At 39.2% G+C, this 22,661-nt stretch overlaps 2 protein-coding genes across 7 annotated transcripts; both read left to right on the forward strand.

The window, feature by feature from the left end:
• The first annotated feature begins 2,092 nt into the window (after positions 1 to 2,092).
• Positions 2,093 to 4,773, forward strand: LOC114278534 (Pentatricopeptide repeat (PPR) superfamily protein). The gene has a single exon (XM_028220605.2). The coding sequence runs from the start codon at positions 2,669 to 2,671 to the stop codon at positions 4,463 to 4,465; it is 1,797 nt and encodes a 598-aa protein (XP_028076406.2). The 5' UTR covers positions 2,093 to 2,668; the 3' UTR covers positions 4,466 to 4,773.
• A 151-nt stretch (positions 4,774 to 4,924) lies between these two features.
• On the forward strand, positions 4,925 to 21,431 carry LOC114278559 (uncharacterized). 6 transcript variants are annotated; one of them, XM_082877528.1, is made up of 7 exons: positions 4,925 to 5,111; positions 7,002 to 7,079; positions 19,068 to 19,178; positions 19,299 to 19,370; positions 19,846 to 19,917; positions 20,827 to 20,903; positions 21,082 to 21,431. In XM_082877528.1, the coding sequence occupies exons 2-7, from the start codon at positions 7,028 to 7,030 to the stop codon at positions 21,097 to 21,099; spliced, it is 402 nt and encodes a 133-aa protein (XP_082733654.1). In that variant the 5' UTR covers positions 4,925 to 5,111; positions 7,002 to 7,027; the 3' UTR covers positions 21,100 to 21,431. The 6 variants fall into 6 exon arrangements, with proteins under 6 accessions (XP_082733654.1, XP_082733656.1, XP_082733655.1 ...); XM_082877530.1 differs by having other exon boundaries at positions 20,827 to 20,859; XM_082877529.1 differs by having other exon boundaries at positions 19,846 to 19,899.
• Positions 21,432 to 22,661: the final 1,230 nt, after the last annotated feature.

The raw sequence follows: 22,661 nt of genomic DNA on the forward strand, positions 1-22,661 counted from the left end.
GAAAGGAAGAACCGAGCTAGGTGGAGCTCGGTCTAGTCTACGGCTTTAGCATGGCCACGTTATCCCGGTCGTATTGATATCCGACCTAGGTAAAGCCATCTCACTTGGTTTAAGCAGTGAGGGAGGTGTTGAAGGATAAGTATTATTTTTCAGGAATGTGATTCCTAGGAGGACTCTACATGGAGGAGTAAGAGTCCTACGAGAATTGTGCCACGCAGAACCTATAAAAACTCATAACATCACCTAAGGAGAGGCAACACAACTTTGATTCTCAAATACACAGAGCTTTGTCTATTTGTCTATTTTTGCTGACTTAGGCATCGGAGAGGTATCCGGCACACACCCGCCGGCTAGCTTACATTTGTGTTTTCAGGGAGTAAAGCGACGACGTACGGAGGAGCGCAGACTTGATCAACAGGATTATACGAGAAGGTTTATTTATTTCCCGTACAGTAAATAAAAAAAGAAGTTAACAATCATTTGGGATCCGGTGATTTGGCCAGAATAATAAAAAAAATTAAGAAAAATATGACTCCTTTAGAGCATCAATATCAGCTCAATAAATTTTGAGTTAAATTAATCTCAAAATGTTTTTTTTTTTTATTTTATCTAATATTTTTTGTATGTACACCTACATCATCCTCTCTATTTTAAAATTAAATTTTATAAAATATTTATTTTTTATTATTAAAAAGCAATAGGAAAAATTATTAATTTTATATTATTTATCTACATATATGTAGTGTTATATTTCTTAAAAAAAAATATTAAAAATTGTGCCAACAGCGGTTGTCCGGACAACCGCATGTTGCATACGTTCCTCAGAAGAAGAAAAAATAAAAAAAATAAATTTTTAATCTAGAGTGATAGGATTTGTATCGTATATATCAGTTTCATAAAAAATAATAAATGTAAAAAATTGTGATTGACCGAGTGGATGATCGGGTGAAAGTTGTCAATTTGCCTTTGGGTGGTTGGCCACTTGGTAAAAAAAAAATAATAAAATAATGTATAATTTATGAATAGTACATTACTACATCAAGCGATATATTGTAATAATTATAAATTTTACAAATATATAGCGAAGCTCATGAAGGCTCTTAAAATTTGATTTTCTTACTTTTGCTCTATATTTTGGTCATGAAATAAGTTTGATGGGGCTGGTGTGGATGCTTTTATCATATATGGTTCACAGGTTAGGTAAAAATTATAAGAAACAGAGAGAAATAGAACTCCCTTGTTAATTATGTGTTTCATTGATAAGATTTTGTGAGAAACAAAATTATTTGGTTGTATATTTTTTAGGCATTTATTTATAAATTTCTCTTCACCTACTTATATTTCACTTACTTTAAATTATTTTTTTATATTTTAATAAGTATAATTACCAAAATACCCTAAATAATAATAGGGTGAAGTGTGCCTTAATATTAACATTCATACTATTAAATTTATTTAATGTGAATGTTCACATCACCAAATTGTTAAGGTTCAAAAAATATTTGTAAAGGTAAAATTGTTCATAAAATATCTTAAATATAAAAATAAAGATTTGATGAATCAAATGTCTAAAATAATAGGACTTATTAAAATATAAAAATATCTTATGAACTGGTTATAATTAAAAAAATTATTTTCTTACAATTTTTTTTTATCCTAATCAAATTCATATGAAAAAAAGATATTTTCTTCTTCTTATATTTTTCGATTGATTAAAAAGAAATAAATGATGGAAAGTGAAAATAGTAAAAAATAAAATAAAAAAAAGAAGAAAATATATATTTTTTATATGAACTTAATTAGGATGAAAATTTTGCAAGAAAATAAAAATTCTAATTATAAGTAACTATTTTTATAACAAATTTAATTTTTTTTTGTATTTTTCTACATGTTTTGCAAAAAATTGAAAGCTTAGTTACCATGATATTATAAATTGTACAAAAAAATTAATTTTTTTATTTTTATTTTTACTATTTTCATACTAAACAAACTTTAAAAAAAAAATGTTATTTTTTTCACTTTTTCCCATTTTCCAATTTTCATCCTAACTAACTTGGATTAAATTTACAAAACATACAAACACAACTGACAAATGCATTTTGCCCTTTTTTTTTTTTTTTTTTTTTTTTTTTTTTTTTTTTTTTTTTTTTTGGGTGTTAGTGTTGAAAGTTAAAATATATAAAGGTAAAATTGATAATTTGATTCACAATTGATTCAATTACCAAGATTATGCAACTAAAGACTGCTATATTCTTATACTATGAGAGTTGACTGTAATTGATAATTGTATAATCATCAGGGGGTCGCTGTGATTAGCCCAACTAAAATCAGTAAGAATTTACGTTATTGAGCACACATATGAGCACTGAGCAGGATGTGTTCACTCGGTAATGGATGTGAGATATGGGTTCTGGGTCCTACATTCCTATTGTTGAATAAATACCCAGTTGAGTTCTTGATTGTGAATCACAGTTCAATTGTTCTCTCTTTGTTGTGGAATGTATTTGATGTGTTTGTTTCAAAGCCCTCCACCTGTTTGATAAATTGCCCCTTAGAAATACATTTATCATTTCTGTGTCTTAGAACCTCCTTTTTCTTTGAATTTATTTGTTTTTTCAGCTTTGTAGATATATAGATATCGATATATTGCCATATTTTTGTTTGTCCAATGTTGCGGGTTTTCCTTGTTTCATCTATTAGGCTTAGAAATGTGTCTTCTCTAACAAATATTGTGGGTTATCAGTTCTCAATTCACTGCTATCGTTGTCATCATCATGATCATGTATTGCCATTTTCAGCTAAAGTCAGTCCTTGTCATGGTTTTTACAAGACACCCATGACACAAATCTCCCCGTTGTTTAGTCGAACTTCATTTTCCATGCCACCAAGTTTGAATTTAGCTGAAAAATCAACACACCCATATCATAAATCTTCAATTTCCTTGAATTCTTCACCTGTTGCAGTCCATGTGGGTGCACATTTGTATTCTTCAGAAACTGTTGCAACAGAACAAGCATCTGACAGTAGTACAAATGATGTCGACAAGCTGTACCAAACTATTACCGATACTTCTGATCCCAATAATAGCAATATGGAGAGAGCTCTTGACCAACTTGGCATAAAACTGACAACTGAATTGGTCGTTGAGGTCCTCCACAGGCTTGGTTTCGAGGAAAAATTGGCCTTTAGGTTCTTTACCTGGGCAGCACACCAAGAATGTTATGCTCATGAACCCCAGGTGTATAATGAGATGATTGACATATTATCTAGTACTAAATACAAGGTGAAACAGTTTCGGATAATTTGTGACCTTCTGGATTACATGAAGAGAAACAACAAAAAATCGGTTCCTGTTCAGGTTATTTTAACCACTTTGAGACAGTACGCGGAAAAGCACCTAACCCATCTTCAGAATTTTGCCAGGAAGAAGAAGATAAGGGTGAAGACAACGCCGGAGATCAATGCTTTCAATTTGCTTTTGGATGCTCTGTGCAAGTGCTGTCTTGTTGAGGATGCTGAAGCCATGTTTGCAAAGATAAAGAGCAGGGTTAAACCCAATGCTTATACATACAATATTTTGTTTTTTGGGTGGTGTAGGGTTAGAAACCCGATTAGAGGTATGAGCATACTCGAAGAGATGATCAAAATGGGTCATGCGCCTGACAATTTCACCTACAACACTGCCCTTGATACCTTCTGCAAAGCAGGTATGGTGACGGAGGCAGCTGAACTTTTGGAGTTCATGAGAAAGCACAGCTCCACCTTGTCTTCTCCCACTGCAAAAACTTATGCAATCATGATTGTGGCACTTGTTCAAAACAATAAAATGGAGGAATGCTTTAAACTTCTTGGGGATATGATAAACAGTGGATGCCTTCCTGATGTATCAACATACAAGGAATTGATTGAAGGCATGTGTTTGGCTGGAAAGGTTGAAGCAGCTTACAAACTCTTGGAAGAGATGGGAAACAAAGGTTATCCCCCTGATGTAGTCACATACAACTGTTTTCTTAAAGTTCTTTGTGACCAAAAAAACAGTGACGAAGCACTTAGGCTTTATGGAAAAATGATTGATGTGGATTGCAAGCCTAGTGTACACACTTTTAATATGCTAATTCAAATGTTTTTTGAGATGGGTGATCCTGACGGGGCCTTTGAGACATGGCATGAGATGGATAAGAGGGGCTGTGCACATGATACTGATACTTATTGTTCGATGGTTGACGGGCTTTTTGGCTGCAATAATACAGAGGCTGCCTGTATACTTTTGGAAGAAGTTGTAAATAGGGGAATGAAGTTACCATATCGGAAGTTTGATTCATTCCTGAAGCAGCTTTCAGATATTGGCGATCTCCAAGCTATCCACAGAGTCTCGGAGCATATGAGGAAATTCTACAATCCTGCTATGGCACGACGTTTCGCATTGAATCAAAAGCGGAAGAGCGTAAGCCTAAGAGGGAAGTAACAAGATTTAAAATTACTGATAAAGTGAGATTGATTTCACTTTTGGTTTGTATCATGTTGGAAGAATGAAAAAGAGATATTGACCTCACATCTGGAGGAAAAGTTGAATCTGAATGATGACAGAAATGAGGTTTCATTTCTATGACAATTGATAAGGAAAAGTTGAGCTTACTTTTTTTTATGGTTATAATAGTTCTATCAAAAGCAAAGATACATCATGGATATGGGCTGTCAATTTGTTCAATGCAATTGATTTTAACCTTAAACTTCAATGATCTAAATGGATGGTTTGTTTTTCTTAATTGAATATATTATTCTGTTATTGTTCCTTTTCCTGCAGTAGTTCTAAGCAGAGAAAATGGTTCTAACATCAAGCATTACAAGAATTCTACCAAGTTTGTTTAATGAATTAAAACAGTGAATATTCTTTGTGCTTGTCTATAACCTATCTATAAAAGCAAGAAAAATGAGTCTAACAACACGGTGCATCTAACAAACTGGAAATGGCCAATTCACCCTCCTTGGAGATTGATGGGCAAGCTGCGAGCTGGGCTTCTCCAGGAAGCCATTGTCGTCGTCATCACTTCGTGCTTCTCCAGCAAGCTTTTCATCAATTTATGCTACAACTACACAGCTTTTATCCAAGTGTAAGTTAACTTCTCTCCTCTCTCTCTCTCTCTCAATTTTTATGTATATGAATCTGTATTGAGAGTGGATAAGGCGTTGATGTTATTTTGGATTTTTCAAGTATGAATTGGCAGCAGAATGCGTAGATGATGACGAACACAAGGCAAATTAATTTCAAATGTGCATGGGTGTCTGTTACTGCATGGACAAATTAGGCACACCACCTGTTTGATAATATGCCTGGATATGCAGACCAAGTAGTGCTGTTTTTGTTTATGCTAAAAAGTTGCTATGATTTTTAATTTGTTTTTTTCTTAGGAAATTGTTCGTTATATATAAATATTTTTTTGATCAGTTTAGAGCTCACTTTTCTTAGTTCATGTATTACCCAAATGAAGATAAGCTATTATGTATGAGACGCACCAATTTAATTACCAAATTGAAACACAAAATTTTGAAGTGATTCATTGTAACCAAAAAATGTCTGTTACTAAACATTATGTGTTTTTTACCTAGACAAACAATGTACAATCAATAGCAGATGTAGGCCTTGATTATATTTGATTTTGTCAGATTGTTTGTGATCATGCTCACAAAATTGATGACTATGCAGCGGCTTTTCGCCTCTAACATCCTTGTCTCGCGGATGCAAGTTCTTGGGGCCAAAATCTGTATGAAGATTGATCATGTTTTCGAATTGTTCTTCATGACTTTGCTTGTTTCATTTGATATTAATTTCAGACTGTGTAGTTCTCTGATATTTGATAATGGAGTTACAATTATAAACTTTTGCATGATAGTTAATGTATTTTTTAATTCTAATGTTCATTTTGCTCTTCTTTCCCGCTTTTGACTGGTGTATGTATGTTCTTTGATAGCTTGCTTGTTTTTGTTGCCGATCATTTTGGCTTCTACTGTTGTATTGTGTAATTGTTAACATCGGCCACAAACACCAAAACTGATAGCTAAACGCAAGGAAACAATTGACTGTTAGGCAACTACAACACATCTCAATCAACAACAAAAAAAAAAGAATGTCATTTTCGTGAGATCATGTGAGCTGAATAGATGCATGCGCTTTTATTGTGCAATCAGATGTCGTAAAATTTTATATTTCATTATTTTTCAAGGCTTACCAACTTGAAAGAGCTACAAATTTCCTGCAGCAAGGTCTCAGATTATGGTGTCAGGCACTTATTTTGGCCTTTAAGCTAATATCTTGCTGTAGATACTCAATTATGTCAACAGTAGTATAGTTTCTGAGACGTGGTCCACACCCACATCATATGTGCAGTTTTGAGAGGTAGTCTATGTGTATAAAATGTAGTTGAAATTTCAATGCTTAATCAACACTACTCATTTTCCAAACTAATTTGAAGAATTTTGTTGAAATTTCTTGCTCTCTCTCTCTCCCTCTATATATATATACACACACACACATCAGTCTGTTTGGTTGCCTATCTATCTGCCTATCCCTTTCTGTCTGTTTGCTTGTGAACATATTTACTAATACATTTCTTTATATGTCTAATCAAGTGTATTTAATGTATTGGAAATGGTTTGCAATCAGATATCAAGTTGGATGAGGTTAATAATAAGATTTAGATTATTTACCGTGTTATTATTAACACCATAGTGCAAGTACCACTTTCTCCCATGCATTCCCATGGGTACCTGGTAGTGTCATTAAAATGATCAGACTTGCTAAGTCTATTTTCATTATATACTGGAAGCGTAGTAATGTAGATACATCATCCTTGATTTTTTCGTTAAATGGTTTGATAATGCTTCCCTTAGGAAGTAGTTCAGCATTTTGTCATGGTCAGTTTTGGTTCCATGTTCTTCTTGGCATGACAAATTCTATAAGCTTTTCCACTGAAATATTTGGTATCTGTGTTCATTCATTTCAGGTTTGCACAAGCTCTCTATATTGAACATGGAAGGTTGCCCTGGTAGTACAGCATGCTTGGATTCTCTTGCAGTTCCAGGTTCACTTTTTGCCTTTTCTTCTCCCCTGAGTCATATCACCATTGTAGTTATGTTACTTGATATTGTGATAAATATTGCATTTTGAGAGAAGGGTATGGGCTATGGAACAAGAAATATTCCAAGAGTATTAATTGTTTTATGGCAAGAAAGAAGCAAGCTTTTGCATGTTATGTCTATGGACTTGAGTTTAGCTACTTCCCGTACATGGTCTAAACTAGAAAATATCTTGACAAAGGTAACTCAAAGATATGATTTTGGATTTGTAGGAGACTAGCAGTTTATTGCAAATCGAGGATTTCCATTTGAAAATTTAAAAATTTTGTGGATCAAAGCACAATAAAATTATTTGGCTGTGTGATGAATAGGATAAATGGTAAAATGAAAAAATACTTTCTCAGGAATGTTTTCTATTTGTAAGCTGACTTCTGATTTTCAAAGGAGTGGATTGTTAATCATGCATGATGTAACTACTAACTACTTAAAATTTTTTGACTGGACATGGTAAATGCTGGTGATGAATGAAGGATTTCTTGTGAGATACTATGGTTAATAATATTATAAGTTGTTCATGTTGGGTATTGTAGAAGAGGGTTCAAGAAAGGAGTTGGAAAATTCGAAAATCTTCGAAGATCCTTGAAGAACAACTTCGAATTCTCTAGAAGAAATGTGAGAGGCTTAGATTCTTCAACGGTCTCAACTTAAGAAACACAAAAGAAAGGAGATGATGGAGATAAGAGATTGGGTGAAGAAAAAGGCAAAATGGCTAGAGAGAGAATAATGGCAAGGCTCTCCCAGGGATCTCCCACTTTCACTCTCAAGGTTGATAATGGAGATGGGAAATTAGTTCTTTCCCAAGAGTTGAAAAATCTCCAAAATTCATCCCTTGTAAAGCTATGGGTGGGTGCTATTTATAGGCACCTCATGATGTAGGATGGAGCCCATGTGCAAGGCACATGGGGGATATTTTCTCTAACCACCTTGTCCGAGGAGGTGACCTCTCCGAGGAGGTGACTTCTCCGAGGAGGTGACCTCTCCGAGGAGGTGACTTCTCCGAGGAGGAGAAAACCTCGAAGAGGAGATCAATCCCTCGGCGAACCCTTCTTCTTAGCCACACCTAACCAATGATCCCCAATCATCCCAAAGGGTCAGGGGTAGTCCCAGAGGACGTCCTGCCGCAAAATATTGCCGAGTCCCAGGGACCCCCTAGATCGTGCCACCTCGACCCGGGTATAGGCTAGTTTAACCGAAGAGTGAATTTATCTCCACTCACCGTCATCGGGATCGGGTCCTTTGTTCGAACTCCATTACGCCCATGGTTCTGGTGCGTAGATCCCGGAAAGCTCCGAGCCCGCAAGTGTTCTGGGACTCATTAACGGAGCAACTTCTAGATTGCGTCTGAATCCGTTCGAAGCCAAGTGTTTCGGACCTCTAGTTTCGTGGATCCGAACCCTTTCGAGTCCGAGTGCCTCGGATCTCTAGGCTTGCTTAATACCCTTTCGAGTCCGGGCTCGAGTAAGTCTCTAGGTTCGTGGATCCGAACCCTTTCGAGTCCGAGTGCCTCGGATCTCTAGGCGTTCTTAATACCCTTTTGAGTCCGGGCTCGAGTAAGTCTCTAGGTTCGTGGATCCGAACCCTTTCGAGGCTTAGAGCCATTCAGCCCGTTTGACGGCGATAAATCCAAGCCCACCAATCTTGGACTTGCGATAAATTCGGGCCCACTAATCTTGGGCTATTGGGCCTAAATAATTTAGTGGGCTTAAATTAGCTTCTCTTACATTTGCCCCTTGTGTGTATGAGAAATTGTAATTTTCTCGGACATGCATAATTTCACCTTATCAGCCATGCTTCACATTATGTCTTCAGAAATATTTGGTCTTGACAGAGTCTAAGGATAAAGCTGGTGATTCACCGTAATTTACAGATAAAATCGACAAGTAACATTAAAATAAATAAATAAATAAATAAACATCTCCTTTTTTTTTTTTTTTTTTTTTTTTTTGAACTTTTTTTTTTTTTATTTTTATACATCTGAATATATATATGCTATTTTTTCATTCCAAGCAAAAATAAAACACCCATCACCGTTTTTTTATTCTGAAAAAATAAGGCCCATTTTTTTTGGTCAAACTTGACTTTGCATTTCCTTCAACAATTTATAAAAAATTCAAATCCAAATCCAAAGATGCTCCAGAATATTCGGAGACTTATTATATATATAAATATACATCTTATAGCACACCAGGACTATAGAATCAAACCCCTCATTTTTTAGGCCAAATAAATTTTGTCCTTATCCTCTTTTATTATAGATTTTTTTAAAACCCTATTCTTAGCCTTCTCTCTCTAAAAGAGAGACCAACGTAGGCAGGCTACTATTCTTTTTTTTTTTTCAACAAAACAGAGGCTACCACAATGTGCATGTTGGCCATCGTAGCTTCAAGCAGCGCCACCGACCTGTCCTAGCTCCAACCATCGCGGACGTCGCAACCCAGATCCAGACACTCCGGAGCTCACTGACCAGCGCCAACGCCGACTCCTCAGCGACGTCACTGCCGCTTCTGGCCTTCGACTGCCGAGATCGACCACTGTTGGCCTCTCTGCTGCAACTTCGCCATTGATCCCGACTGCCCAGAGCCGACCACACCGTTACCCATTCAACGTGACGCGTGTGGTTGCCAACTCCTCTGCGACACCACTGCTGCCTCCGGCTTCGGATTGTCCGACATTGACCTGCTCTGAAACCCATTTTTGGACCTTCATTTTGGGTGGGCCTTGGTCTTCCTTTCAACTAATCTCATTCATTTTCAAAACCTTTTTCTCTTGATTTTGGGTTTCAAAAAAAAATCTGGGTAAGTTTTGGCCCTTGTATAACTAGATTTAATACTCTGAGAATTTGCAATTTTTTTTACTTGAGATAGGTAATAATCTCTTGACCCTGCCCTGATTTATATAACTTGAAGAAAACAGATTTCAAATCCATGTCTGAGCTACGAAATTCTAGTGATGAACTAGACTTGAATATGGCTTGTTGGCTTTTATCATTTGAGAGAAGGCACGATGGGACTACGTTGAATATTGAGCTTCATTTTTTTTTTAGGCACTTGTGTTGACCATTCTAATATTAATAGAATACTTGATGCTTGCATTGAAATATTGATGTCAAGGGTGGAGATGTGATAGGAATGATGTCACGCTTGATACCTTGCGCCAAGACCGAACCAGCCTACCATCGGCCTCTCCTTGCTGAAACTCTTCCTCCGGCTTCGACGGTCCAATGCAAACCACACACGTCGCCCGTTCAACGCGTCGTGTGTGGTCTTGCCTAACGCTGTTCAGATCGTCGTTGGTGTGCCCTCCTGGCTTAGCAACATTTTTCAAAGCTCCGAATACATAGATCTTGGCCTTGCTTTACACTCACTGGCTCCAGCTCCGATCACTGTTGACTTCGACGGTTCCAACGCACACCACACATGTTCGCCCTCTCAACGCAACGTGTGTGGTTGCTGACTCTTCTGTGGTACCAGCGTTGCTTCCGGCTTCAACTTATCTGACGCCGACCACGCACGTTCGCCCACTCAACGCAACGTGTGTGGTCTTGCCAAGCCTAGCCCAGTCTTGTTGATTACAGTCTGTAAAACCTTTCTGATTTCAACTTGAATTTCCAACATCGGCTTCGGATTTCACCCCTCTAACAGTCCCAAATTTGTGAGTATGAAATTCGGTTCCCTCTTCCTCTTGTTGAATATATAAATATATTTTTGTGGCAATGTAGAGGGCTCAAGCAATATTAGCACTTGAAACCTTGTTGAGGTGCTTGGCTTGAACATAATTTGTTGAACTTTATTACCGAGAAAAGGCCGAATATAACTTGTTGACTAGTATTTGAGCTCCATTTTTGACATGGAGAGAGAAAAACCCTGGGCTTATGAATATGGACTTTGGAAAGGACATTCTTGTAATTTGCATAATGATCCATTGAATCTCGCTACTGATGAGCAATGTAATATGCTTCGGATCTCGGGCTTAAAATTTGCTATTGAACTTCACTCTGTCCAAATTTTGAGTCCCATATAAATTGGACCTTTAATATGGAACATAGTGACTTTGAGAAATTGACCCAATTGAACTTTATCACAAAACGACCTATGATATTGCACCTCTTATCGATGATAGAAACTGAAAATCTGTATGTTGATACACATATTGGTACTGCAATTTGTTGAGCTTGAAGAATACCCGAGAAAAAGAATTGTTGATGACTTCTGGGGTTGAACCTCGTTGAATAATAAAGATGATATATTGTGGCTTGTTTAACTTGTGGATGCTTGGGAAATACATAGCTGATGCCAAAATTTTGTGTGACCGTTGTAGCTTTACGTCGGCTTGAGAGGAATCGGCCCGGAGAGACAAAAAACTTGATTGTTGCATTTTCATAAACTTGCTCAGAGTAACAAAATTGTTGTAACTTAAATAGATCATTATTATTTGTTGATATTGCCCCATTCTGATAATGCCTGAATCATGATCTGAAATTGATATTGTTTGTCTCAGTTGTCGGCTTTGCTATTTCAGGCAAATGAATTCTTGATTGAAATCCACGATCTCGGGGCCCTTGGAACCCGCACTAATGAGAGCAAGGGCTCTTCCTCGGAAGTCCGAACAGAAGCAAGACTGTCCCTCGGGAGTCCGAAGGTAGCACACACCCTACTTTGGCAAGAAAGATTCCTCTGGAAGATAACCGAGTCTACCAAGCTTGCACCAACAGAAATAAAGATTGTCTCCCAGAAGTCCGAGCAGAAGCAAGGCTGTCCCTCTGAAGTTCGAGCAGAAACAAGGCTCTCCCTCAGAAGTCCGAGCAGAAACAAGGCTGTCCCTCGGAAGTCCGAGTGGATGTGCACTTCTACTTTGGCAGCTAATGGAAGCAAAGGTTGTCCCTTGGGAGTTCGGGTAAGAGTCCACTCTACTTTGAAAAGAAAGATCCTCAGAGCTCGTATTGATGAAATCAAGGTCTGTTCTTCGGAGGTCTGAGTGGGAGTATACTTCTACTATGTCAAGAAAGGTCTCTTCAGGTTGGTAACCGAGTCTACTATTCATCTTTCTTCTTTGAGGGGCAACAAAAAATTGAGAACTGTTTCAAGCAACATAACACAATGAAGATATACAATGTAGAGAAAATAACTTCTAATGGAGATACATAATATGGAGGAAATAAATTTCTTCATAACCTAAGAAAGATAGAACTTCTTGGACAATGTAGTAAATGCAAACTGTAAATGTCATAGATAGACTTCTTCCACGGAATGTTGAAATTTGCCCCTAGAGTTGCAAGATCATTTGGAAAGCTTTCACCAGCTGCTCGGGTTGTGGCCGTCATATACCATTATAGCTATGTCTTTGGATCTTTCTGTACAGACTGATATCCTCATCCCCACAGGATTTTTCATGAATCTGTTGTAGTCGGAAACTTGCTTCTTGTTGGCCAACACACCGGGCTAGGAATCTGGTACCTTCTCGGAAGTAAAGTTCACCTTGAATGATTATGAGTTGGGCAAGCTTAGCCATAGACAATTTTCCAACTTTGCTTCTGAGTTGTTCGAGGACTTCTCCTCTCCAGTCCTCCGGAAGGCCTTTGTCTTCAGGTATTATCGAAGGCTCTATTCTCTTCTTGATAATAATTGTCGCCTCCTCCTCTGGGATATCAACTCCTGCCCCTAATGTAGCGAGGGCATCTGAAAACCTGTTGTCGGAACGAGGCACATGCTCTATTTCGACCTTCTGAAATTTGTCAAGAAGCCTTCGGACTGTTGTTCGATATGTGGCCAAGGCAGGCTCCTTTAAGACGAATTGTCCTGAAACTTGCTTCACTATCAACTTTGAGTCTCCCCGAATCCGAATCTTCTTGATACTGTGCTTCTCAGCTGCTATCAAGCCTAACATAAGAGCCTCATACTCGGCTTCATTATTCGAACAATGGAAATCCAGTTTATAAGACAAATATAACTTTTCCCCACTTTTGCTTGTAAGAACTATCCCGGTTCCTCCTTTACCTCCGGCTGCTGCTCCGTCAAAGCTCAATGTCCAAAAGCTTTCCTCGGAAGCCATAGCTGCATGCACCTCTCCTCTTACTTCTTCATTCACTGGTTCATAGTCACCACTTGGAATTTGAGCAAGAAGGTCAGCTAAGGCTTGGCTTTTGATCGCCTTGGGGGCTACACATGTGATCTCGAATTCACCCAGTGCTAACAACCATCTTGCCACCTTCCCGGTTAGAGCAGGCTTGCTGAGGAGGTATCGGATTGGATCACTTCTAGTAACAATCTGAATCTGATGTGCTAGGAAGTAATGTCTGAGCTTTTGGGCAGTGAATACCAAAGCTAAACAATGTCTCTCTACTGGAGTATATCGGACTTCTGCTCCTCGAATCTTCCGACTGATGTAATACACCGGGCGTTCTACTCCATCTACATCTTGGACCAATAATGCCCCTATGGACTTGGGGGTTGAAGTTAGGTACAACATTAGAGGCACCCCGGGCTGCGGGGCTATCATGGTCTGAGGCGAGGTCAAGGCCGCCTTGATTCTCTCAAAGGCCTTTTGGTGCTCTTGGTTCCACTCGAACTTGGCATCTCCTTTTAACAAAGAGCCAAAAGGCGCAGAGATCTCTGCTAGTGCTGGGATAAACCTCCGAATATAAGACACCTTCCCGAGGAACTTCTTTAACTCCTTCTGAGAATGCGGGGGAGGCATTGCTCTGATAGATTTGACCTTGTCTTCATCTGCCTCGATACCATGCCTATGTACAAGAAACCCGAGGAACTTCCCGGCCGTCACCCCGAAAGCACATTTGAGAGGATTCATCCTCATTTTGAATTTCTGGCACCTCTTGAATACCTTCTCAAGGTCTCGAAGATGGTCTTCTTCTTTCTTGGATTTCACCACTAGATCATCAACATAATCTTCCACCTCATGATGGATCATGTCATGAAAGATTACAGTCATAGCCCTTTGGTAAGTTGCACCGGCATTCTTGAGTCCGAAAGGCATGACTGTATAGAAGAAGTTTCCGAGAGGTGTTCTAAAAGCAGTCTTTTCTGCGTCCTCTTCAGCCATCTTAATCTGATTGTATCCACTAAATCCATCCATGAATGAGAACATCTGGTGTCCCGAGGTAGTATCCACGAGGGTGTCGATGTGAGGAAGAGGGAATTCATCCTTCGGGCAAGATTTGTTCAAATCTCGAAAGTCTACACATACTCTGATTTGGCCATTCTTCTTCTTTACTGGCACGATGTTTGCTAACCACGTGGGGTACTGTATTGGCCGGATGAAACCAGCCTGTTGAAGTTTTTCAATCTCCTCCTTAATCTTCTCTTCGAGATCTGGATGATATTTTCGAGCAGCTTGCTTAATTGGGTTGGAGTTTGGGAACACATCAAGATAGTGGGAGACTAGGTCAGGATCTAGTCCAGGCATTTCCTTATATGACCAAGCAAACACATCTGAGTATCGGCTTATCAACTTTAACAACTGTTCCCGCTTCTCTGGGCTAAGGCTCGAACTTACGAATACCGGCCTCGGTGCATCTTGTCCATCACTCAAATCTATTTCAATAAGTTGTTCGGGCTGAGGCTTCGGCCCATCTTGCATGCATTCTGGAGCCACTTCAGGCTTTATTACTATATCATTGTTAGGAGGCTCTTCTTTTGACTCGGAGTCGGTGACTGAAGAAACCGACTCCCCGCACCTTCATAAATAGTACACCATCTTGCCTCCTTCTCGAACTTTCATCACCTTCCGAGGAATAGGCGGACTTTCTGGTCTAGACATCGCCCGCTTACTTGATTCTGCCATCGGCTCCTTGTCATCTTTGATATCCTCCCAACGAGGAATTTTGACCCCCCGAGGCTTAGAGGTGGTGGGAACTTCTTCGACAGCCAATTCAGTGAAGTAGATGGCATCAGAATAATGAGCTTCATGGATCTCGAAAGGCCTTTCTGTAGCTTGAATTGTCACCGTCTTCTTTCCCCATTTAGCCTTAACGCACTGATGATAACTTGATGGTACAGCCTCATATCTATGCATCCAGGTCCTCCCTAGAATGATGTGATAATTTGCCTCAGAATCGATAATATGGAACTTGGTGGCCGAGCGAATCTCTCCAACGGCTAAATCAACTGTTACGCATCCGATAGTAACTCTCCTTTCTCCACCGAAGCCAGTGATGACTATCGGCTGCTTCACAATGCGTTCTTCAGAGATTCCGGCCTTTTCTAGAGTAGCGCGAGTCATAATGTTGATAGAGGCTCCACTATCTAGAAAGGCCCTTTTGAACTCAACCCCGTTAATAAAAGCAGTCACATAAAGCGGGCAATTGTGAGAAAAAGGATACTTCCGATCAACCTCGGAGAAAGTAATGGCACTAGATTGCTCTTTTGCCTTCCTCGGGATAGATCCCTCAGTCGACATGCATTCCTCATGGTGTGCCTCGGCTATATTAATGATAGACTTGGTGATTTCTGTTCTTGCCTCCCTGGAAAGTCCAAGCTGGTCAAAGAACTGCTTGAACTTTACACAGTCTTGCAGGGTTTTGGCATAGTGATCCGGATCTTTTTCCACTGTTGGAGGCTCGTAGTTAACCATTTCCTCGGTCTCCTCAAAATAAGATGCCACATAAACATGGTGTCCTCCTCTTCCGTAGTACTCTTCTCCTCCTTCTGGATCGAAGGGATCCTCGCCATGAGTCATAAATGTTCTGCCCTCTGGATCGAAAGCACTTCCATAGTAAACTTGCTCACCCTCTGGCTCGAGGATGTCGTCCAGATAACAATCATCATCATCGAGATTGGCGATAGCCTCGATCATCGGGCCTTCATAAGCTATCATAGCAACATTCTTGCCCTTGTCTCGGTGTTGAGGATATGGTTGTTCTCGGATGTCTTGAGTCCCTTGCTTTTTAAACCTCAATTCGTCTGCCTCGACTTTATCTCTGAAGATTTTCCTGAGAGTCCAACACTTCTCTGTCGGATGTTTCAATGTACGATGGTAGACACAGAATTCAGTGCTCTCACGGTCCTTTTTTGATGGCATTTCTTCAACATAAGGCAATTTTAGCTCTCCGTCAGCCACCCATTCCTTAACTAGAGCTTTTACTTCCTCGATTCCACATGGATAAGAAACATTCCCCTTTTCACCATTATATTGCTTTCTTTTCTGGCCTCTATGACCTCCTCCTTGTGAATTTCGGGTATCCGGGGCAGAGGCAGCAGCAACGATAGGTCCACGAGATGACTTGAAACTAGTCTTGTAACTGGCTTTAAATCCGGACTCCTGAGCCTGAGGAATGCTAATGTTCCGAGTTGCTTCTATTAATGCCGAGAAGGTGGGTAGCTTGTGGTTAACTAGAAACATTTTGTACCTGCTCAATGCCCCTTCTAGACAAATTTGAACCAAATAACTCTCCTCAACTGCTTCATGACAATCCACGGCCTTGTCCTGAAACCTTTTGACGTAGTCAAGGATGTCTTCACTTTCTTGTTGCTTCTCTTTACACAATGTAAGTGTGGTCACCCTCTCCGCCACTTGAAAGAACTTGGAGTGGAATTTGTTAACCATTTCCTCCCAACTTCGGACAGAGTTTGGGGCCAAATTAACATACCAACTATATGCTCGGTCGGTGAGGGACTTAGAGAATTCTCTCAGTCGGAGGACGTGGTTTGAACCGTGAATACCCAGAGTCTCGATGAATCGCACAACATGTTCTCGGGCATTTCCTTGTTTGCCGTCGAACTTGATGAACTTTGGCACTGTATACCCCTCGGGGTATGGATAGTTCAGCATCTCAATGGGGTAAGGCGGCTTGACGTCTGGATCAGGCAAAGAGGGTAAGGTCCTCTTGCCCCGTTCGAGATCGAACATGGCCTGCACATCGGCGAGAGTGAGAAACTGCTGAGGGAGAGAGTTTGATGGTGGTATTCCCGGGACTTGGCTTATGGACCCGAAGACTGAGCTAGGGGCGACTTGGCCATTCTGGTGCTGCGAATTCATCATTGGTGAGGACATTTGACGGTATTGGCCATCAGCGCCTATAGACAAGCCAGTTGGTGATGGGACATTGAATTGAGGCCCGTAAAGTCCACCGTATGGCGCCGCTATACCGGGTTGTGCTTGCAGATTTGTTGTCGGCACCAAAGGAGGCCCGCTTGGTGCTTGGGTAACATTTATTGGTGGCGTAACAAGATTAGGTACGGGCAGAGCTCCCTTTTGCGCCATCATGCTCCTTATGTTTTCCTGGACACCAACAGTCGCCGGAGCGCCATTCATTACACCAGAAACTCCCCTAGTCACCATTGGATCTTGGCTTGGCACGCCATGGAGACCGGGCATGGGCAAACTGCTGTCGCCTACTGTGGTTTGAGCATGTGTTACTGTGGCCGTGTTGCCATGAGCCATAGGCTGATTGGGGCCTACTTCTCCTTGGATTTGATTTTGCGTTCCGGCGAGAATAACTCCACCAACAGTTTGATTTCCGTCTGGCGCCGGTGCAAAGTTAGAACTCATCACCATCATGGTGTGAGTGAGATTCTGAAGAGTGGTAAGAATCTCTTGTTGAGTATTTTGAAGTCCTTGAATGGCTTCAAGTAAAAGTGGTTGATCTGGAGCCATGGTTCTGTCATCACCACCATTAGAGGATCCTTGTTGGTGAACTTCATCTTCTCCCGCCATCCTTGTTGGAGTTGTGTGGATTCCAGATCTCGTTGAGACCATTAACCAATCCGCCTCCCCAGCAGAGTCGCCAAAATGTAGGAGAGGGTTCAAGAAAGGAGTTGGAAAATTCGAAAATCTTCGAAGATCCTTGAAGAACAACTTCGAATTCTCTAGAAGAAATGTGAGAGGCTTAGATTCTTCAACGGTCTCAACTTAAGAAACACAAAAGAAAGGAGATGATGGAGATAAGAGATTGGGTGAAGAAAAAGGCAAAATGGCTAGAGAGAGAATAATGGCAAGGCTCTCCCAGGGATCTCCCACTTTCACTCTCAAGGTTGATAATGGAGATGGGAAATTAGTTCTTTCCCAAGAGTTGAAAAATCTCCAAAATTCATCCCTTGTAAAGCTATGGGTGGGTGCTATTTATAGGCACCTCATGATGTAGGATGGAGCCCATGTGCAAGGCACATGGGGGATATTTTCTCTAACCACCTTGTCCGAGGAGGTGACCTCTCCGAGGAGGTGACTTCTCCGAGGAGGAGAAAACCTCGAAGAGGAGATCAATCCCTCAGCGAACCCTTCTTCTTAGCCACACCTAACCAATGATCCCCAATCATCCCAAAGGGTCAGGGGTAGTCCCAGAGGACGTCCTGCCGCAAAATATTGCCGAGTCCCAGGGACCCCCTAGATCGTGCCACCTCGACCCGGGTATAGGCTAGTTTAACCGAAGAGTGAATTTATCTCCACTCACCGTCATCGGGATCGGGTCCTTTGTTCGAACTCCATTACGCCCATGGTTCTGGTGCGTAGATCCCGGAAAGCTCCGAGCCCGCAAGTGTTCTGGGACTCATTAACGGAGCAACTTCTAGATTGCGTCTGAATCCGTTCGAAGCCAAGTGTTTCGGACCTCTAGGTTCGTGGATCCGAACCCTTTCGAGTCCGAGTGCCTCGGATCTCTAGGCTTGCTTAATACCCTTTCGAGTCCGGGCTCGAGTAAGTCTCTAGGTTCGTGGATCCGAACCCTTTCGAGTCCGAGTGCCTCGGATCTCTAGGCGTTCTTAATACCCTTTCGAGTCCGGGCTCGAGTAAGTCTCTAGGTTCGTGGATCCGAACCCTTTCGAGGCTTAGAGCCATTCAGCCCGTTTGACGGCGATAAATCCAAGCCCACCAATCTTGGACTTGCGATAAATTCGGGCCCACTAATCTTGGGCTATTGGGCCTAAATAATTTAGTGGGCTTAAATTAGCTTCTCTTACAATCTCATTGCCACTTGTTCTTTGCAGCTATTCCTGCCCTGCTATATTTCAACCTAAGCAGATGTAATTTGTCTGATGATGAGTGTGAAAAGTTTTCAAGCAGATTACAAGTGAACTTCACTTTGTATCCCTCCGGGTGTAAGAATAATGGACTGTTTTAAATTGAGATTCATACTACACTTTCTAATAGCATCAGGAAAACATTGAAAGCAACCTCCACAACAAAAAGTATACTTTTTCATGTCATGTTTGCTGCAGGGCTACAGAATCTGAAAGTACTAAACTTGGGATTCAATGATATCTCAGATGCTTGTTTGGTACACACGAGAGGTGGTTTTTCCTTCTTATATTTATGCAAGTTCAATAACAGTATAAAAAATTAGGGCAAAAATTATAGAGTTTCTCACTTTTGAAGAAGATACCCAAGAGGGATAATAGATGGGTCTTGTGCATCACCTCATAGCTGTACCTAGGGAATGATTATTCCTCTAGCTGTTGAATATACAATATGTAGAATTTTTCCCCCCTTGTTTTTCAAAATTCATTCTTGTGGGTTTGCCTTCCGATGTGATTATTTTTGGAAAGGTCATTAAATCAAATAATCAAAAGCATGGAATGCAGAATTTTTTTGGGGTTCACTGAAAATATTTTCTCATAGAGACTTCTCATTTCATGCAACAATGCATTATGTTGCTACATACCTGGTTTTTGCCATTATTCGATATTCTGTTCATTACAAAAGTATACAAGTCTTTGCTTTTTGAGAAGCTTGTCATTTATATAGTTTTTCTTTTGCTTCAAGCAGGTTTAATGAATCTGGAGAGCTTAAACCTGGATTCATGTAGGATTGATGATGAAGGTCTGGTTAACTTGACAGGTCATTGTTCACTACGTTCCCTTAATTTATTTAATTTTCTTATGTCCATGTTGCACTTTTAATAACAGTTCTGTTTTCAATCAATGGTCAGTAGAAGCTTATGCCTTTGAATTGCATGTATCATGCATGAAGTTATAAAATTAGTGGGCAATTCTGGGTGGAAGATGCATTATACTTCTCATTTTTTGTTAGTGGTTTTAAATGTCATCCAGTTAAGCATGCTTGTTTGCCTTTTATGATAAATATTTGACCTGTTCTAGAATGATTATTCTTGTGTTCACACACCATTTACTAATGGAATGGAATCCATTACATTACTATATCCTTGTTAATGATATGTTTGTTACGATGGAAGGGTAGAATTGGAATGAGATGACAAATAAAATCTTATGTACTTCATTGTTTTTCTTTCCTATCAAATCCTATCACTTTTAGATGGCTTCATTTTTTGAACAAAACGTTGACTCTATTGCCTTTCATTATCCTTTCCATTCATGCCAAACATGGAAAATGCAACTTTTAATATAAAATCCTTCTTTCCTTTCAGCTCAAAATGCACTTTGCCAAAGACATTTGAAAATGGAAAGGAAAAAAGGAAAGGGGAAAATTCAATGAGTTTAAACGGAGTACTCGTCTTTCAATCCTAAATTGCTACTGAATTCTCCTAGGTAGCATGTGTAACCTGCTAAGAACTGAGAATGTAAAATTGCTTGTGGTATTAAAGCTGGAATTTCATAGGCTACTTCAATTTCCACTATAATGGATTTCTATACCATTCTCCTAAAATTGAACTATTGGCCACCACTTATGCATTTTGGCTTTTATTAAGAGTTGCCTTTTATTGTCTTTTTCTTTTTTCTCCTTTTCCTGTGGCAAATTGCAGCTTCTAATATTGAATTCTTTGTGCAGGATTTTGTCATACAAAGGAATGGAATGGAACATGTAAGCTTAAAAATTTAGGAAGTGTTTGGTTCACTGAAATAAAGGTAAATTGGAATAGAATGGTCATTCCTTATCATCCTTATGGAATGATCATTATCTTATAATCATAAATGGTGATTCTATTTACAATTTATTTTTCATATTTTTTGTAGTGAACCAAACGTAAGAATGGACATTCCAATAGAATGATCATTTTATTATTAACAACCTATGAAATTGCAGGAGGGGAATCATATTTGATTGATACAACAAAACTTGAGCACCCTATTTTGAGCACTAATGCAGGAGATGGATTGTTTTAGTGAATGTGCCTCAAAGAATTGAGAGACAGTTACCACTACAATGAAGTTCAAATGCTCAAAAACCTCATCCTCCCGTGCAAATAACTGGCATATTAGCATGTATAATCAAGATGGTCAATGTATTTTCTTTATTATTGCCTATGAATGATCCACAATTCTTAAATCATGTTCTGTGGTTCAATATTTAACCAATTTTACTTGTAATTTCAATTCATACAATAAGATTTATAAAACTTAATGACAGCTTACAGTGTCTTTTGCCTTGCTCTATTATTCCTAGCAAATAACCGTGTGTGGGGTCCAACGAGTATTGTGTAAATGTTGATTTGACAAGCTCAGCTAGCTTTCTTCACACAAGGTTTATTTTTTTAGAATTTATCAACTGTTCATGGTCAGATAGTGTTGTAATGGCAACTAGAGGTCTGTTTAGCATTGTTATTTGCTAAGCATGTTCTCCTATATAGAATGCCCCAAGCAAACGTTGAAAAGTGAAAGCTGTTATAGATGATTCTGCTCCTGTAAGGTCTGTCTTATCTAGGCTTTAACAAATTCTTCTTGCCCTCTCCTTTATGATCAAGTTCCTAAGCATGTGTTTGAATCATGTATTTAGGTAAAGATTTGAAGAAGAAGAAGAAAACAAAACAAAAAAAAAAAACTAGCTTATATTTCATTTACATAGCCTTTATCTTTTTCCTTCTTTTTTTAAATCTCTACCTAAACATTCCCCTTGCATTTTTCTTTTCCCTTCTAAATCTCTACCCAAATTTATGATCCAAACACAACCTCATAATTCTAAATCCACTTCTCTAACAGACATAATTGCCCTTGGAATCACTATATTAGTTGCCTATTCACCTATTAATTGTTTGTTTGAGATGATCTAAAGTGTATTTTTTGACTTTTTACGAAAAAAATATACAGAAAAGTAAAGAGGTGATGTGATGTGACTCAAAAAAATAAAAAGATAAAAAATGTACTTATATAGTATACCCCAAACAAAAACCTCCATTTCTTGTTCCCTGTAAAGAGGCTTGAGACACTATTTTAGAGAAATTTAAATCACTTTCAATGTTTTGTGCATCACCATTTCATAACCTAGCCGAGCCAAGCAAATAGAGGGAAGACTAACAAATACATTGTAATTTAACCTTTATAATGGAATAATTATTTGGAAAAATGTTGAGACCTCATTTTTTTCTTGACTCCCACCATCCCTAATATATTGGGATTGGCCAACTTTTCATTTTTTGTATTTTGTTTTATTTTATTTTATTTTTTTTCCCCTCCTATCACTCAGTGACATGTGTCTGTAAGGGTTGTGGGGTCAAAGAAAAAGGGAATCTCTATCCTATCACTCAATGACATGTGTCTGTAAGGGTTGTGGGGTCAAGAAAAAAGGGAATCTCTATCATTTCTGTTCTCTTCATTTTCTAAAATACTCCAACATTAATAATTAATGAATTAAAACTTATAAAATAAAAAATACAACAAAATCAATTC

The sequence above is a fragment of the Camellia sinensis genome, chromosome 7, assembly GCF_055761805.1.
Source record: "Camellia sinensis isolate YWXY chromosome 7, ASM5576180v1, whole genome shotgun sequence".
NCBI lineage: Eukaryota > Viridiplantae > Streptophyta > Magnoliopsida > Ericales > Theaceae > Camellia > Camellia sinensis.

What these genes read in the sequence shown, in the direction of transcription:
- LOC114278534 (XM_028220605.2), top strand. Translation starts at nt 2,669, where the DNA reads ATGTTGCGGGTTTTCCTTGTTTCATCTATTAGGCTTAGAAATGTGTCT.
- LOC114278559 (XM_082877526.1), top strand. Translation starts at nt 7,028, where the DNA reads ATGGAAGGTTGCCCTGGTAGTACAGCATGCTTGGATTCTCTTGCAGTT. An exon ending in TTGTTTGGTACACACGAGAG is followed by an intron (nt 19,371 to 19,845) that starts GTGGTTTTTCCT and finishes TGCTTCAAGCAG; the next exon opens with GTTTAATGAATCTGGAGAGC. An exon ending in AGGTCTGGTTAACTTGACAG is followed by an intron (nt 19,918 to 20,826) that starts GTCATTGTTCAC and finishes TTCTTTGTGCAG; the next exon opens with GATTTTGTCATACAAAGGAA.